Source organism: Solanum verrucosum, unplaced genomic scaffold (genome assembly GCF_900185275.1).
Source record: "Solanum verrucosum unplaced genomic scaffold, falcon-dt-bn FXZP01000125.1, whole genome shotgun sequence".
Taxonomy (NCBI): domain Eukaryota; kingdom Viridiplantae; phylum Streptophyta; class Magnoliopsida; order Solanales; family Solanaceae; genus Solanum; species Solanum verrucosum.
The window spans coordinates 2,458,780-2,472,873 of record NW_026019923.1 but is presented as its reverse complement, the minus strand read 5'-3'; the positions used below and the strand labels follow the sequence as shown (position 1 = coordinate 2,472,873).

Below are 14,094 nucleotides of genomic sequence, written 5' to 3'. Positions count from 1 at the left end.
ACTTGGAAACCTATGTATGGATATGCACATAGATCTAACGATCCATTAGATTGCTGCGTCAGTGAAAATTTCAAAACATAATCATTCTCTTGTCCAACTCTCTGTGGTCGGAAGAGAACTGGGGTTGGAGTTAAAGGCAATTGATTGTCCACTTGAATACCCCTCATTCTTACTTTTAACCTGACTCATAAAATTTGAGATCTGTCAAATAAGTATCTTCATAGATAGTTATTGCAAGTTTGAGAAGAAATAACATAGTATAGCCTCCATCACATAAATAGAAGAAACAAATATATTATTACCGGCTAACTCCAGACCCCAATCCTGTTGAATATGAGAGCACAAGACTCTGCACCGACAGATATAGTATCTCTTCTGGCGTATGATCAATAACAGATAATCCAAGCTCCGCGACCTCAACAATGACATGGAATTCACTCTCTGAGTTGGAAAGTGTTTGCTCTGACACAGAACTACTTCCAGAAGACAAAGAAAGACTTCTATTCAAAATAGAGTAGGTTGCATTTTCAGGCATCCAATCACTGATTTTGACTACATTAACTTTCTCTTCCTTTTGGATTATGACATGTAAAGCTTTCTTTGGTCCTCCAGAAACATGGATGGGGTGATGATCAAATATCTCATCAATATTATAAGTCAGTGATGCAGCAGGATCAGATCCATCAATCATGACTTCCAACAATCGTCGGCGACCAAGATCTTCCCAGGAAAATGACGCTGAAGCATTGGGAGGAAGGAATTTCCAAGAATCGTTAGCACCATCGACTTGCCGGAAACGTATAGGAAAAAACAATGAGCGATTTTCGACCCTGCAAACACAATTAGTCAGTAATTTTTCAGAGAAGATCATGACAGAATATTCCAATCTGATAATCTTTAATGTACTGAAAGTAAAGAAAGATATAATGTCAGAAGAAGTCAATGGTCAACTCTAACTGTCCTATATCCTGGCAGCCATTTCATAAATGACAAAGGACACATGTGATCTGAAACAAGGAGGAGAACAAGCAAGATAAAAAAGAATGACATGTCTCCTCATCATAATGAATAAAGCAGCACTCTCCGGTTCTAATGTTCAGAGCACTTGGTTCATATCTCTACTCTAGTCTAGATGACTAATTCAACAGGTTTGGTTATTGCATATTAACCAACGAACTTAATACAAATGTCAGTTTAAACAGGATAATTAAACGGACGCAAACAGAGTATCAAAAGTTATTGGTTGCTGTTAAAAAGAAAAAAGGGAAAGAGAAGATAAGAAAATCTGTTGAGATGAATCTGAGATCATCCAACCATACTAAAATACAATTTATAAAAGTTCCCCAAGGATGGGAAGAAAAAGAGACAAGCTTTACAGGCCTTGGTATCTCTATCACTGGCGACATTCTATCTCAAGCTTAGAAAAAGTATGGATTTTCTCTCATCCAATAATATTGAAGACAACACCAAACATGATGGTGCTATCTCACTAGAATGAAGTACAATACGAACACCTAAAATCAGAAGAAATTAATGACACAACTCAAGGATTAAATGTCAAACCCAAAGGGAAGAAGCATCACAACTGAAGTATGTGATGACAGTCAAACCTGTAAGGACTGGTGAAGGAATTGGGGCGAAGTATAACTTCATAGCGGGAACTTTTTGTTCCGCTTCTAACTTCAACCTTGAGATGCATTAGGTTATGAGAGGTCTGATTTTTCAAGCAAATACACATAACACCTTCACTATCAACACTAAATGGTGGGCTCCAATCATATCCATCAAGCCGCAACTGAGAGAAAAATAAAAATGGATCATAAGAATGTAAAACAACATACTAACTTTTACATCGAGGGAGATTATGAATAACAGAAAGGACAATGTTGATTATATACAAACCTTTAAAAGTTCCACTTTATTAGACTTCCATGAAAAATGTTTTGGAGGATCTGTAGGATGAATCCACTCCACTGACTGAGAATCACACTGACACAAGCACACACTACATCCAACCCTATTGATGAATAAGCTATGTGGTTGAAAATGCACAACCTGCAGATGAATCCAATAACTCATTCAGTATGAAATTGACATCTCAGTCATTACTTTTCATTTGACCTCTTCAAGGACCAGCTATTTCAGAATACATGGATATTACATGTTTCAGATCTGTCGGTTAGGATATGGTCTGGATATAAAAGTGATTCCTATGCACATCCTTCAAAGACTAACCATTTTATGCACAATAATTGATTTTCTCACTTAATGTCACAACTCCTAACAACTTGGTACTGAGAGTAAAATTTTGTATTATTCTGATGCTTCGATCCCGCGCTTGCAACTCTGTAAGTTGGGAGCAATGGATTTTCTAATATGATGCCTAATGTTGAGAAACCTTAACTGAGAGAAAATTTTCCTACTTTAATGTTGGTTTTTTTTTAACCTGTTGCCAAAGGCAAAGGCAAATCCTACTTTAGCATAGTCTTTTTGTTCAGAATGGTAATGGTGTATTTATCAGCATTACTTAATGATGGACATCGTAGTTTTTCTTTGACTTTTCTGTGACTAATTTAGTGCCAGAACAAACAAAGAGGCTAGGCATATCTTTAATTTTAATAAATACATAAATTTATTAATATACACAAATCTGGTGTTTGTCGGAGGGGCCAGACATGTTACAGTCTCAAAGGGTGTGGATTAGCAAACTAGTAGAAAAGGCTTGTGTGCTGTAAATTCGTACAAATAAAAACACAGTTTTTCGATGTAGTTGTATGTCAAGTGCAGGATACTTGACTACTCAAATAAGCTCCTATATTCATGAGGGAAAACTCACCCAGTTAATATGATAAGGAGTTGCAACAATTGAGGATACCTTTGTTCTGTCTGAAGTCATGCGCAGCACCACCGAAAGCTTGTAATAAAATCCATTCACACCAAAGGCCTTGACATCAACACGTTGCTGCAGGAAATCCAAGTTTATTGAGTCCCATAATTTTATCCATTGTGAATAAACCAATGTTTATCCATGTTACCTTCTTTTCCAGCTCAAGAAGAGATATCCCAGAACTGAAGTTCTCAGAATTTTGTAGAGCGACAGCGATGCCCACCCGGGACGAAAGATAGGCATCATTACGTGATGAAAACAGCATGACACCACCACGGCCAACATAGTGTTGTGGAGAAAGCATGCTGGGAGTTGGACTCGAATCTTCAATAACTTCAAGTACTTGAATGTTTTTCCTTGCACCAATCTGTCTACTCACTGAAGTAGGGGGGTTTTTCAGTGCTAGTTTAGCTGATTTGACAGCTCTGGAAAGAGAAAGTGAATCTACATCTGAGCTTTCCAACGGTTCAATTTCCACAACTTGATAAGCCAAATATAAGAATGAGTCGTTGCTAATCCAATATGGAACAAAGAATCGTATGGTTTTAGGAGCAGCAGTAGTTCCTCCCATGTCACGTTCAACACTAACGCGCAACCTCCTGTACAAGGCACCACCCCACATAAAATTAGAATCACACATAGTCTCCCGTAAACAGATAATTTCTGAGTAAATCATGGAGTGTGTGTGTGTAAATACGCACAAAGAGACCTATTTCCACTTGGCATAGAAACATAGTTTTTCTTATTTAACTTATGTAAGAAATGCAGCTTCTACGTAATTGAAAGACTGAGGTCTAGCTTTTCACTCCTGAAACCAGATTGATAAACCACTGAAACCAGCTTCTGCCAATGAGTTCACCCATGTAACACTCACTGATTCACATTGGAAGAGGAAAATAAGGGAAGCAAAAGGAAAGGGGCAAAGTTACCATTCAGGTGAAAAGTGAGAAGCACATTGATATAGCTCCTCTTCAGAATTCTAAGATCATATGCAAATTATTTTTCTTAAAGGTCAATAGAAACAGAGAAGCTCATGGAAACTACTAATTCAGATTATTCATATTATAGAGCGAGGAGTATCAAACCCGATTTTTCTATTTGGTCTAGATTGTAGGGATGTGCATCACATATGATAGTATTGAGAATGAAGAATGGACATTTTCCTATTCAAACCCAAAGCATTTAATAAACACAGGTAATACATTTCAAACTTTACTAGTCATAGAGTTTTTTTTGACAAAGGTAACAGTTTTGTGTATTAATATTTAGCACTAAAGGCTGGGATCCCAAATTTACATCATGGAGCTACATACAATTGCGTGTACTTAAAACAAAACTAAACTAGATCCTCCTTCATCTTACAAAGGACCTAGGATATCTCTAACTGCTATAGGATCATCTACATACTCCGAACTACACCAATAGCAAAAAGTGATTATGCAGTTCATTTTAATCCTGTGTAAAGGACTACTACTACTCTCAAAGCATCTCATATTTCTCTCCTTCCATATGGTCCACCAAATCACTGCTGGGACAATCCTCCATCTGCTTTGGTCTGTACTGCCACTGCCTTCATTGTTCCAGCTTTCTATAGCCTAACTTGCCCTTTGTGGCATGGTCCAGTTTGTGTCCCTGAAGTTGGTAAATAAGTGCCACAGTTGTCTAACCACCTTGCAATGAAGAAACAGATGGTTGATTGTCTCTGCCTGTTGCTCACAAAAAAAACATCTAGGACACATATGTGTTCCCCTCTTCATTAGATTCTCCTGTGTTAGTACCGCCTCTTTAACTACCAACCAAGTAAAGACTGTCACCTTATGGAATTTTGACTTTCCAGATAAGCTTCCAAGGCAAAAATCTAAGTTGAGTCCCCATTTGATTCAGGTTCTTGTAGGCAGAGCTAACTGTGAAGATACCTTTGCTGTGATGAATCCACCTAAGAATGTCTTCTCCCTCTTTCAATCCTCCAAAATGGTCCAGGGTGCCATAAAATTCAGCTAGTCTATCCACCTCCCAGTCTTGTATCCTCCTTCTGTATGTTAAGTTCCATCCATGAATGGACCAAACTTCTTGAACAGTGCCTCATGTTGCTGATTCAACAGATAGATGTCTGGAAAGAGTTGTTTGAGGCTGCCATTTCCTAACCAATTATCGTCCCAAAACAAAATCTTTCTTCCATTGTTTACATTGAATCTAGTTCTTTGAAAGAAACAATGCCACAAATTTTTGATTGATCTCCATAGGCTAATACCATAGGTAGAAGTCACTTCCTTAGTTTTCCAGTGATCTATCTTCTCATACTTGGCCTGAATCACTCTAACCCAAAGGGCCTGCTCCTCTTTAGGAAATCTCCACAACCACTTCATCATAAGACTTTTGCTCTGTTTCTTCAAGTTTCTAATGCCTAAACCACCTTGTTTCTTTGAAAGAATTACAGTCTTCCATTTGACCAAATGAAATCCTTTGTATTCTTTCTCTCCATTCCACAAAAAATTCCTCCTTAATGCATCAATTCTTTCCTCCACCTTAGGGGGGAGAGGAAAAACTGACATCAAATATGTTGGCAAAGTATCTAAGACTGAGTTGATCAGGGTCAATCTTCCACCTCTAGACAAATATTGTGCTTTCCATCTAGATAGTCTTCTTTCACCACATCCAATCAAGGTTTTATTAATTTTAACAAAAAGCTTAAAGTATCTAACTTTAAGTTTGTTAAGTGTCCCATATTAGTTGGGGGAATAATGTTGCCTCTTCTATGGTCTTGTGCATCCTAAACTCATGAACTAACTTTTGAGGTTGAGTTAGACCCAATATCTATTTTTTAAAAGATGGTATTAGAGCTAAACACATCTCTATTAATGATTTACCTAATGTTGCGCCCCCATATTATATTGTTCACGCACTAAATGTCCAATCCTTAATCCGAGGAGGAAGGGGTGTTAAGCACCCTATATTAGTCAAGGGAACAAGTCGTTCTCTTCTTATATGATTTCGGACAATGCTAAAGTCACGGGCTCATTTTGAGGTTGAGTTATGCTCAATGTCCATTTTCTTACAATTTTCATTACAAGAAAAATCACTATTTTGTAGGCTCTTTTGATTTCAATGGCAGAATGTTTTCTTTTTGATGTAATAACAACAATAATAATAATGATAAGGAACGTAATTAAGGGGTGGAAAGCTTTCCATGATAACATTTCCTTCAAGGTGAGGGAGGGGAGTAGAGTTAGTTTTTAGGGGACAAAATAGTGCGGAACTTGATGCTAAAAGTTGATTTCCCAGGCTTGTATAGGATCTCTTGCCAAAGAGAATTATCTGTTTAATAGGTTAGGGGAACACAAGGGAAAATACTTTTAGGGATCTGAGGTTCAGGAGGGATTTCCATTTCCAAGATTGAGAGGTGATAGAGCTTCAGAGATTGCTAGCTTTACTTCATAAGCATAATCAGCCAGTCACCGGACTCAATGTTTTGTGTTGGAAGGTGGAGAATAGCAAAGTGTTCTTTGTCAAGTCCTTCTATGGAAAGATTCTGGTTGGGGGGAGGATAGCATTCCATTGAGTTCGGTTTGGATACTTAAGTTGCCAAGGAAGTTGTGTTTCTTCCCTTGGTAACTGCTAGAGGGGTGATATTTATGGCGGATAATGTTAGCATGTAAAAGGTTGTTTGCATAAGTTGGTGTTTTCTCTGTAAGGAGGCAGGTGAGGACATGGATCATATTTTGTTACATTGCAAGCTAGCCACAAGGTTATGGCGGGATATTTTAGATAGTTTGGTGTTTAGTTTGGTGTTTCATGAGTAATGCCAAGATCTGTGAAGGAGTGGTTGTTCAAGTGGAAGAGTGAAGTTAGGAGAAGAAGACACAAGGCATGGAATGTAACTCCTCTAGCTTTGATGTGGGCCACTTGGAGGGATAAAAATAGGAGAGTTTTTGAATGGGTGGACTGTGGAGATGAATTTTGCTCAATTAAGGAGTAGCCTCCGCTCCCTTATATTTTACTTGTGCACCAATGCAGTTCCTGTTTGTATTGAGGATTGAGTGTCTTTTGGTGAGAATCATATTTCGTAGGGTTTCCCCTTTTTTGGTAAACCCCTTGCATATGGCAAGTTGACCTTGTTAATAGTAATCAAATCTTTTACTTGATAAGAAAAAGATAATGATAATAATAGTAATATTAATCATAATAATTTAAAACAATTTTTAATAAGACTAGAAAAGAGGTAATCTTTTTCTGTTTTTCTTAGTTTCTACATGCAGGGAAATCTGTTTGCTTAAAGTTCTTGGCACTCTTACATTGCTTGTTGCCTAATTAGTTTTGCATTAAGGTGAGTTTTATGGTTTTGGCCTTATTAATAACTGTCAGAGTATTTAATCAATGGGAATAATTTGACAAAACATCATGCTAAACTCTTTTCTTTAAAACAATGCTATTGTTCATACCAGCTTGTGCACCTAGACTATTCCACCCAGTACATCATGATAAACTATCTTCCACTTATTTTGTTATCAATAGTGTTCTTGCCGCATCCCTATAGTGAATGACCTATTATTTTTTTTATTTTTTTAGAATGATCTATTATTATAATTGGTATAATGCATATTTATTTTTAGAGATGATGATACGAAGGATTAATATAGCCAACACCAACTAATTCTAGTTTGAGGTACAATTGATAGTTCAACGTACTTATTTTGTTTCTTTCTTTCAAATATTTTCCCAAGTTCTATATTGATGGCCATTTAAGTCTGGTGCCAATTTTGAATGCAAAAAGAGAGTGCAGTGAGAATGTTGGAGCCATTTCTTGGTGCATATGCTTCTAGCAAAACGTAAGACAATACACACCTTTTCCTTTGTTGGTGAACCATAGAAAATGAGGAAGCATGATTATTATTCGTAAGATCCAAGATCAGTACAGAGTCCTGTTTGCATGGAGGAAAAAGTAGATCAGAGCAGGTCTACAAACAAAATCCTTTTCTTAACATGTACAAATGCTATGTGCATGTGTGCGTCTGTGTGAGGACAGAAGTATTACATCCAGAAGCATAAATATGCACATATTTACTTCAAGAACATCTACCTTTTCCATAACCCAACCACCTTGAACAAATAACATCAGATATATAGGATTACGCACATCAGCAGAATATATGTGCACGGTCTCCCGTGATGCCATAAAACCCCGATGTCGCTCTACAGTGTTTCCATCTTTCAATTTTTCCCAAATTGTAAAGTCAGCTCCACAAGGAAGCCGATTCTCCAACTTCAAGGGAGAACTAATTGATAGCTTCCAATCATAAACCGGGGCATTTAGCTCTGTATGTAGAACTGATGCATCTGTACCAACACAGAGCCAAAGCTGCTTACCACTGCCACCAGGACAACACAAAAGTAGATCCATTTTCTCAAGCTGGTTTAGCTTCAGTACAGAAATAGGCATCTTGTTTCCATGCCTTGCAGTATTTTGTCGGGAAAGTGTACTGCTCTCAATAGGCGTTTGGTCCTTACCCAAGGCAAAGGCAGAGCCCACAGCAATAGGACGACCCCATGAATAAGGAGTCTGAGAATAACCAAGGCATGGACGGACTTGTAAACAGTGGTTAGAGCCCTTGGAGATGCATGTCCAAGGTAAGATAGCAGAAGAACCAGGACATGTGACAATATTGTCTGTGTTATTCGCACCCCTCTCCTTAACTTGCTCCCTTGTACGAGTCCAACGTCTTCGACGGACAGTATTGTGAGCTGACTTTGTGCTACACTTAGGAGAATTTGGTGGCCACCTCAAGGTTTGAAAATCAGGCCCATAGGCCCATCCATCAACGTCAACAAACTGAGATTTGTCAACAGTCCAAGATGATATCCATTTCCATCCAGGAGGTAGGGTAGGTTCAAAAAAGTCCTTCATGATAGAAGAGGAAAAGGTCAACAAAAGCTAATCAACATTAACTAAAAGCAGAAGTCAGTATATACTCACATTTGAGGAATAAGCGAAATCCCTAGTGCTCCACCGCCCTGGGTCTTTTACACCAGAAACTGGATGATTCCGTTGATTCTCAAAAATCTCTTCAACAAATATGCTATAATTTCGACCTTCTGAAGACAGATCTTGAGTATGAATCATAGACTCATGACATGATGAAATATCCAATGTGATATCTGAATCATTGCTAACTGTAGCGAGAGCCCGGAAAATTACGTGTTTTTTTCCATTTTTGGTGACAACCTCCAAAGCCACATAATCATCGCCCAGTGTTTTGGTGACCACTGACAGGGGTGGGAAGGAGCGGATGCTCTCCCATGGACCTTTGGGTGTAAGTCCTACCCAAAACCCTATATCACTAGCACCAGCCTTTTCTCCTTCATCATTTTCATAGTTTAATGCCATTTTCTTCTCAAAGTAAGTTGTTGAGACAAAAAGGCAGCCACAAGAATTTGTATCATTACTGTTAAGTTGGCCCTAGAAATGATATTAATATGAGTACACAAGGAGGTAATATTGACCACAGTAAAATTTCCAAGTTGAGATGCATTCGTTAAAAAAAACAGATGGAAAAAAAATCTACACATATGATGTATCGTGATATGTTTAATAGTGGAGAATTATAGGGAAAAAATTATAGAATAAAAAAAGAACCAAGACAAAAGAGCCAGCAGTGCAACTAACCCTTTTTCTTAGAGGATAACATCCAAAGTTTTCAACATCAGACACTTGATGCAGCATTCTGAGTGAAGCAACCTTCTTTAAAATACTTGGACCATGTCCAACGGAAAATGACGATGCGCCAACAACCTCACCTGTGTTGACCATATTCAAACTACAAATTTTAGAATCTTATAATTTAATTAAAAACAAAATTCAGCCTTGCTGATCTGATTTTGGAGAACTCAACCTACTATTTAGCTTTTCTGGGACCAAAAAAAAAATATTGTTAAAGAGATGGAGGAGAATGAGGAATGCTAAGCCGCTAAGGTGCACTGAAGTGATAAAATTAGCTAAGAACAGAAAATAAGAACTCCAAATCATGAGATTATCTGCAATAAAGAAACTTTGAGTTCCGCATACTACTGCATTAATCTGATGAATAATCTTTCAGAAAGAATATAGTTCATTTTCAGTTAAGCTATAGAAAAATTGAAACATTAATGTTTTTCCACTCCAATTTTGATTTGTCTGAATCTGAATGCACATTTGAATATTAAGATTGTCTGAATCTTAATGCACATGTGATGTTTGTTTTAACAATATCTGAATATATAAAAAATGTTTTTATTTAAAAAATAAATAAAATAAAATTTAAGTAAAATATTAAATTGATCTAACATTCTACCAATTAAATATTTTTAAATAACCAATGACAGTAGGAGGTGATGATCGCTAGCAATAGCAGTTGTGGCTGCTGATTGAGGATTGTATTGGCCATTGGGTGCCGGTGCTGGTTCTTGGTAGTAGCTAATTGTGATTGTGACTGACAATAGTGATTAACAGTGATTGTTGGTCGTGGTAGATGGTGGTGGAAACTAATAATTGTGGTTGACGAGAGTGATGGCTAAAAGTGATGGTGATTGAAAATGGTCGCTAATGATGGTGTGACAACTTACATGATTGGTGGTGGTGGTGGTTGTGGCTGATTATAGTGGTTTTAGGTGGTGAGTTGTGTCAGTTGATAATGATGGGCCGGTTACTGGTGAAAATGGATGGAGTAGTGATGAAGTGCATGCCATTTTTGTAGAAACCTTTGAATAGGCATCTTAATGATTCAGTCCCATTAAGTGGTAGTAAAATTATAAGAACAAATGCACTGAACGATTAAGATTCAGCCCTAAAAAACAAATAGACTTAATGACTGAGATATGAATGATTAAGATTAAGACCTTCATTAAATGCAAACAAACGAGGCCTTAAAGCATAAAATCAACATGCAAAGGGAGTTTCGAATTCTAAATTTCCAGTTACCTTGACAAATCAAGCAAGAATAGGAGTTTATATGGAAGAATTATATGCTTCAAAGCACCAATTTACCTTTTCCGGCTTTCGCTGAAAGGTTTGTCACCTCCACTTCCAGCTTTGCCAGCCCCTATAAGAAAATGAAAGGTTGATTACAAGAATGACAAATGCATATCGGAAATGCCAAAAGGAACGTAATCGTAATGCTCCCAGTACAGGTGGAGGATTTGGACTGAAACAAAACTGAGAATGTTCATGTAGGATCATTTCTTCAGGTTATTCATGGAATAGAACAGGTTTTTGAGCATTCTGTTTAAGACTACCTTATGGTGTTCAAGAATAGCCTTGAAAGACCTCCAAAGATATGGGAAGGGCTCTACTAAAACAGCTATACATATCCTCCATCTTTTTTAAGGATACCTTGTTCTCGCCCTTCTACTCTTATTTCCATTTCATATGAAAGTTAACTATGCAAATGGGGAAACAAAGAAATTTCTAGAAGTACACATCTCTCTTTACTCCGATCAGCTGATTACCTTCATAGGAACTTCAAATATGAAGAGTTCACTCCATTTAGCAGTGGCTTCATCCACATTATTTTTTCTAGTAATTAGTGGCTTCACACATTTGGTCCTTGCACTCTGAGGAAAAAGCTTTTGTTGATTTGAATCCTGATTTTCCACAACCAAGCGCAAAGCACAGAAAAAGTTATGGCTATTGCCGTCATCATTGACAGGCAGTCCCTGTTAGAGAGAGAAACAAAATGAGAACCTCACAAGTAACTAAAGTTCATTGACAGCAAACCACACTCATAGAAATCAGTAGGTCGACAACCTTGGCTTCAACTATCTGAACAGCAGCATAACGTCGAGGTTCCCTTGATTCATTGGCAACATTTAATCTATCAGAATACCTTGTAGGTGGAATCCATACAGAAACAGAATTATCAGGAGGCAGTAACTCAAATGCATCTGAGTTTTGCTCAACTTTTTTCAGGTACATATCACATCCAAGTTTATTCTCGACCACCACCATCCGAAAATCATCATCATCAAGTGCCACAAAACTAGTATTATCTTGATGTGCATCCCCACGACGAGCTTCCTGCAGAAGCAAGAAATAATCAGAAATTGAAACATTTCAACAATAACTGAAGAATATCTTGAGCATCACCCATTGTCACCTTCATCTTAATTGCTTTCTTCTCGAGTTCTCTCTGCTTTCTCCATGACTCAACAGCTTGCCCCAATACATCAAGATTTGCTGCACTCAGATTTATGTTCAAAATACTGGTTGCAGCAACTCTTACCCTTGTACCAACTCTGGAAGGCGGATGTAAATTCGTCTCATAAGTCTCAAACCTGTAAAATGAAGAATAACAGTTGTGGTAAAGCAGCAACAACAGAAGAAAAATGGGTCAACGTAGTAACAAAATGACAAAGGGTGGATGGTGAAAGATATTACTTAAATATTCCATCAAAAGGCTCAACAAGTGGCTCCCACGCTTCTAATTGTGTGTTGAAGGTGGACGCAGCTATTGAAGAAATGAGAACAGCATTCATTGCCTCTAGTCGCCCATGTGTTGCAAGCTTAATATTAGTGATTGTTGCATCAAAAAGAGGTGTTACCTGTAATACATAAATGCAGTGATAAACAGATGAAAAAGGAGAAAAAAATTATAGGGGTAAAGAGGCAGTTTGTGAGGGCTGCAGACCATTCCGCATAAGCTGTCCAATAGAGTCACAGAAAAGCATCTGATTTTCATGTCAGCTGTTATGTTGTCTCTTGTCTTTGGTTTCACTGAATCACCAAGAGTAAATGCCAATCTACTAGAAGGTTTTTTCAGATCAGAGCGTGCAAGGAAAGTGCAAGCCTGCAATGCAGTACAAGATGATTGTGTGATCAAGGAAAGTAAGCAGCAGGTTAAGAAAGTACACATTCCAGGAGAATATATAGCAGCAATGCAGATACTAAAAATTGAGGATGATTAAGATGCTATAACAGAAGTGGTCATCCAGAATACAGTATCTCTGACCTGATTGTCAACTTTCCAAATGCTCCAGCACTGAGAAGCCCTGGAGCCTGAAGATCTTGAAATGGGCATCTCAAGAACATTAGCTTGACTAACAAGATCCATCCTTGGGCAGCAAAAGTTATCCAAATCAGGTGCTTCATTGCTACGTGTCACTACACATCCTAAAGCAGCGTAACCAGGTGGAGCAACTGGGTACCAGAAAAAAGCTTCCTCCAGTCCTTTACCCGCAATATGAGCAACTTTTGTAAATTGCACAGCCTTTGCAGAAAGTTCAGGGTTGTCAGCCTTGAACATTATACCCAGGGGAGGTGGTTCTAAGCTGAAGCAAGGAGTGATCCCACATGTCAAAAAAAAGTTGTACTGGTGTAAAGTGGGCAAAGAAAATATCAACTGAAAGGAAAGCAAAATAAGTGTTTACCCTTCAGTAATACAGTCACCCAGTACTGCATAACCAGGACGTCTTATAGGTCTCCATATAGAGACTGCAGGGCGGAGATCACTACCCCTGTCCCACCAGATCCGCTCAAAGTTTGGGGTTGAAATATAACAAGAGGTCGCTTTAGAAATCGATCTGATAATGTCCCATCCTGATGAAGTTGCACTCTGTTTACTTGTCTGGTGATGCAGGTGCTCGCTCTCACTAGTTAAATCAACAGTAGGTACTTTTAATGAAGAAGTGTACCAGCTTGAGCTCCAAAGAAGAAGGTTATTCAGATCAAAACAACAGCTTTTCTGAGGATGACTACTAGTTGGATGGGCATAGAATGACCCAAGAGCATTATCCAAACGCCAAATACTGTAACCTGATGTGAATGCAGTATTAGCAGCAACACTGAAGATACATTCCAAAAGCTTCGTTGATGTTACAAGATCAGAACGTATGCAATGAACTATGTGATTAGGAGGTGGTTGTGTTCCTGTATGAGCAACACAACCCATTGCGACATATCCAGGTGGCGCAATAGGCAGCCAAAGAGAACAATCGTCAACATCTTGTGCCGTCTCAGATCCTTGAATGTCAGAAAATAGACCTATTAGCCTGAAGTCAAGTGGTTTCCTGACACGGCCATACATATTGCTCACAGCGACAACTGCTTGTGAAGGAGGATTGGGTCTGAGAATGAGAAATGATATGCATTAGGCAAGGGATCAAAGTTCTTCCAGCAAACACAATTATAGCTTCTCTGTCCATTAACATGCTCTTCGCAAAGGGAACAGTAGCAGCAGTTG

General features: G+C 38.2%; 1 protein-coding gene across 1 annotated transcript in view; it reads right to left on the bottom strand.

The window, feature by feature from the left end:
- Positions 1 to 14,094, bottom strand: part of LOC125824878 (uncharacterized) — a 76,650-nt gene that overhangs the window by 7,530 nt on the left and 55,026 nt on the right. The window contains exons 39-56 of the mRNA XM_049504225.1: positions 13,283 to 13,978; positions 12,865 to 13,183; positions 12,544 to 12,702; positions 12,294 to 12,457; positions 12,013 to 12,190; positions 11,664 to 11,933; positions 11,366 to 11,572; positions 10,905 to 10,959; positions 9,549 to 9,679; positions 8,859 to 9,341; positions 7,965 to 8,783; positions 7,730 to 7,806; positions 3,036 to 3,486; positions 2,876 to 2,962; positions 1,903 to 2,055; positions 1,611 to 1,795; positions 303 to 830; positions 3 to 180 (exon numbers count right to left, since the gene is read on the bottom strand). Of these exons, the coding sequence (XP_049360182.1) occupies positions 3 to 180; positions 303 to 830; positions 1,611 to 1,795; positions 1,903 to 2,055; positions 2,876 to 2,962; positions 3,036 to 3,486; positions 7,730 to 7,806; positions 7,965 to 8,783; positions 8,859 to 9,341; positions 9,549 to 9,679; positions 10,905 to 10,959; positions 11,366 to 11,572; positions 11,664 to 11,933; positions 12,013 to 12,190; positions 12,294 to 12,457; positions 12,544 to 12,702; positions 12,865 to 13,183; positions 13,283 to 13,978 (5,140 nt within the window). The remainder of the gene's footprint in view (positions 1 to 2; positions 181 to 302; positions 831 to 1,610; positions 1,796 to 1,902; positions 2,056 to 2,875; positions 2,963 to 3,035; positions 3,487 to 7,729; positions 7,807 to 7,964; positions 8,784 to 8,858; positions 9,342 to 9,548; positions 9,680 to 10,904; positions 10,960 to 11,365; positions 11,573 to 11,663; positions 11,934 to 12,012; positions 12,191 to 12,293; positions 12,458 to 12,543; positions 12,703 to 12,864; positions 13,184 to 13,282; positions 13,979 to 14,094) is intronic.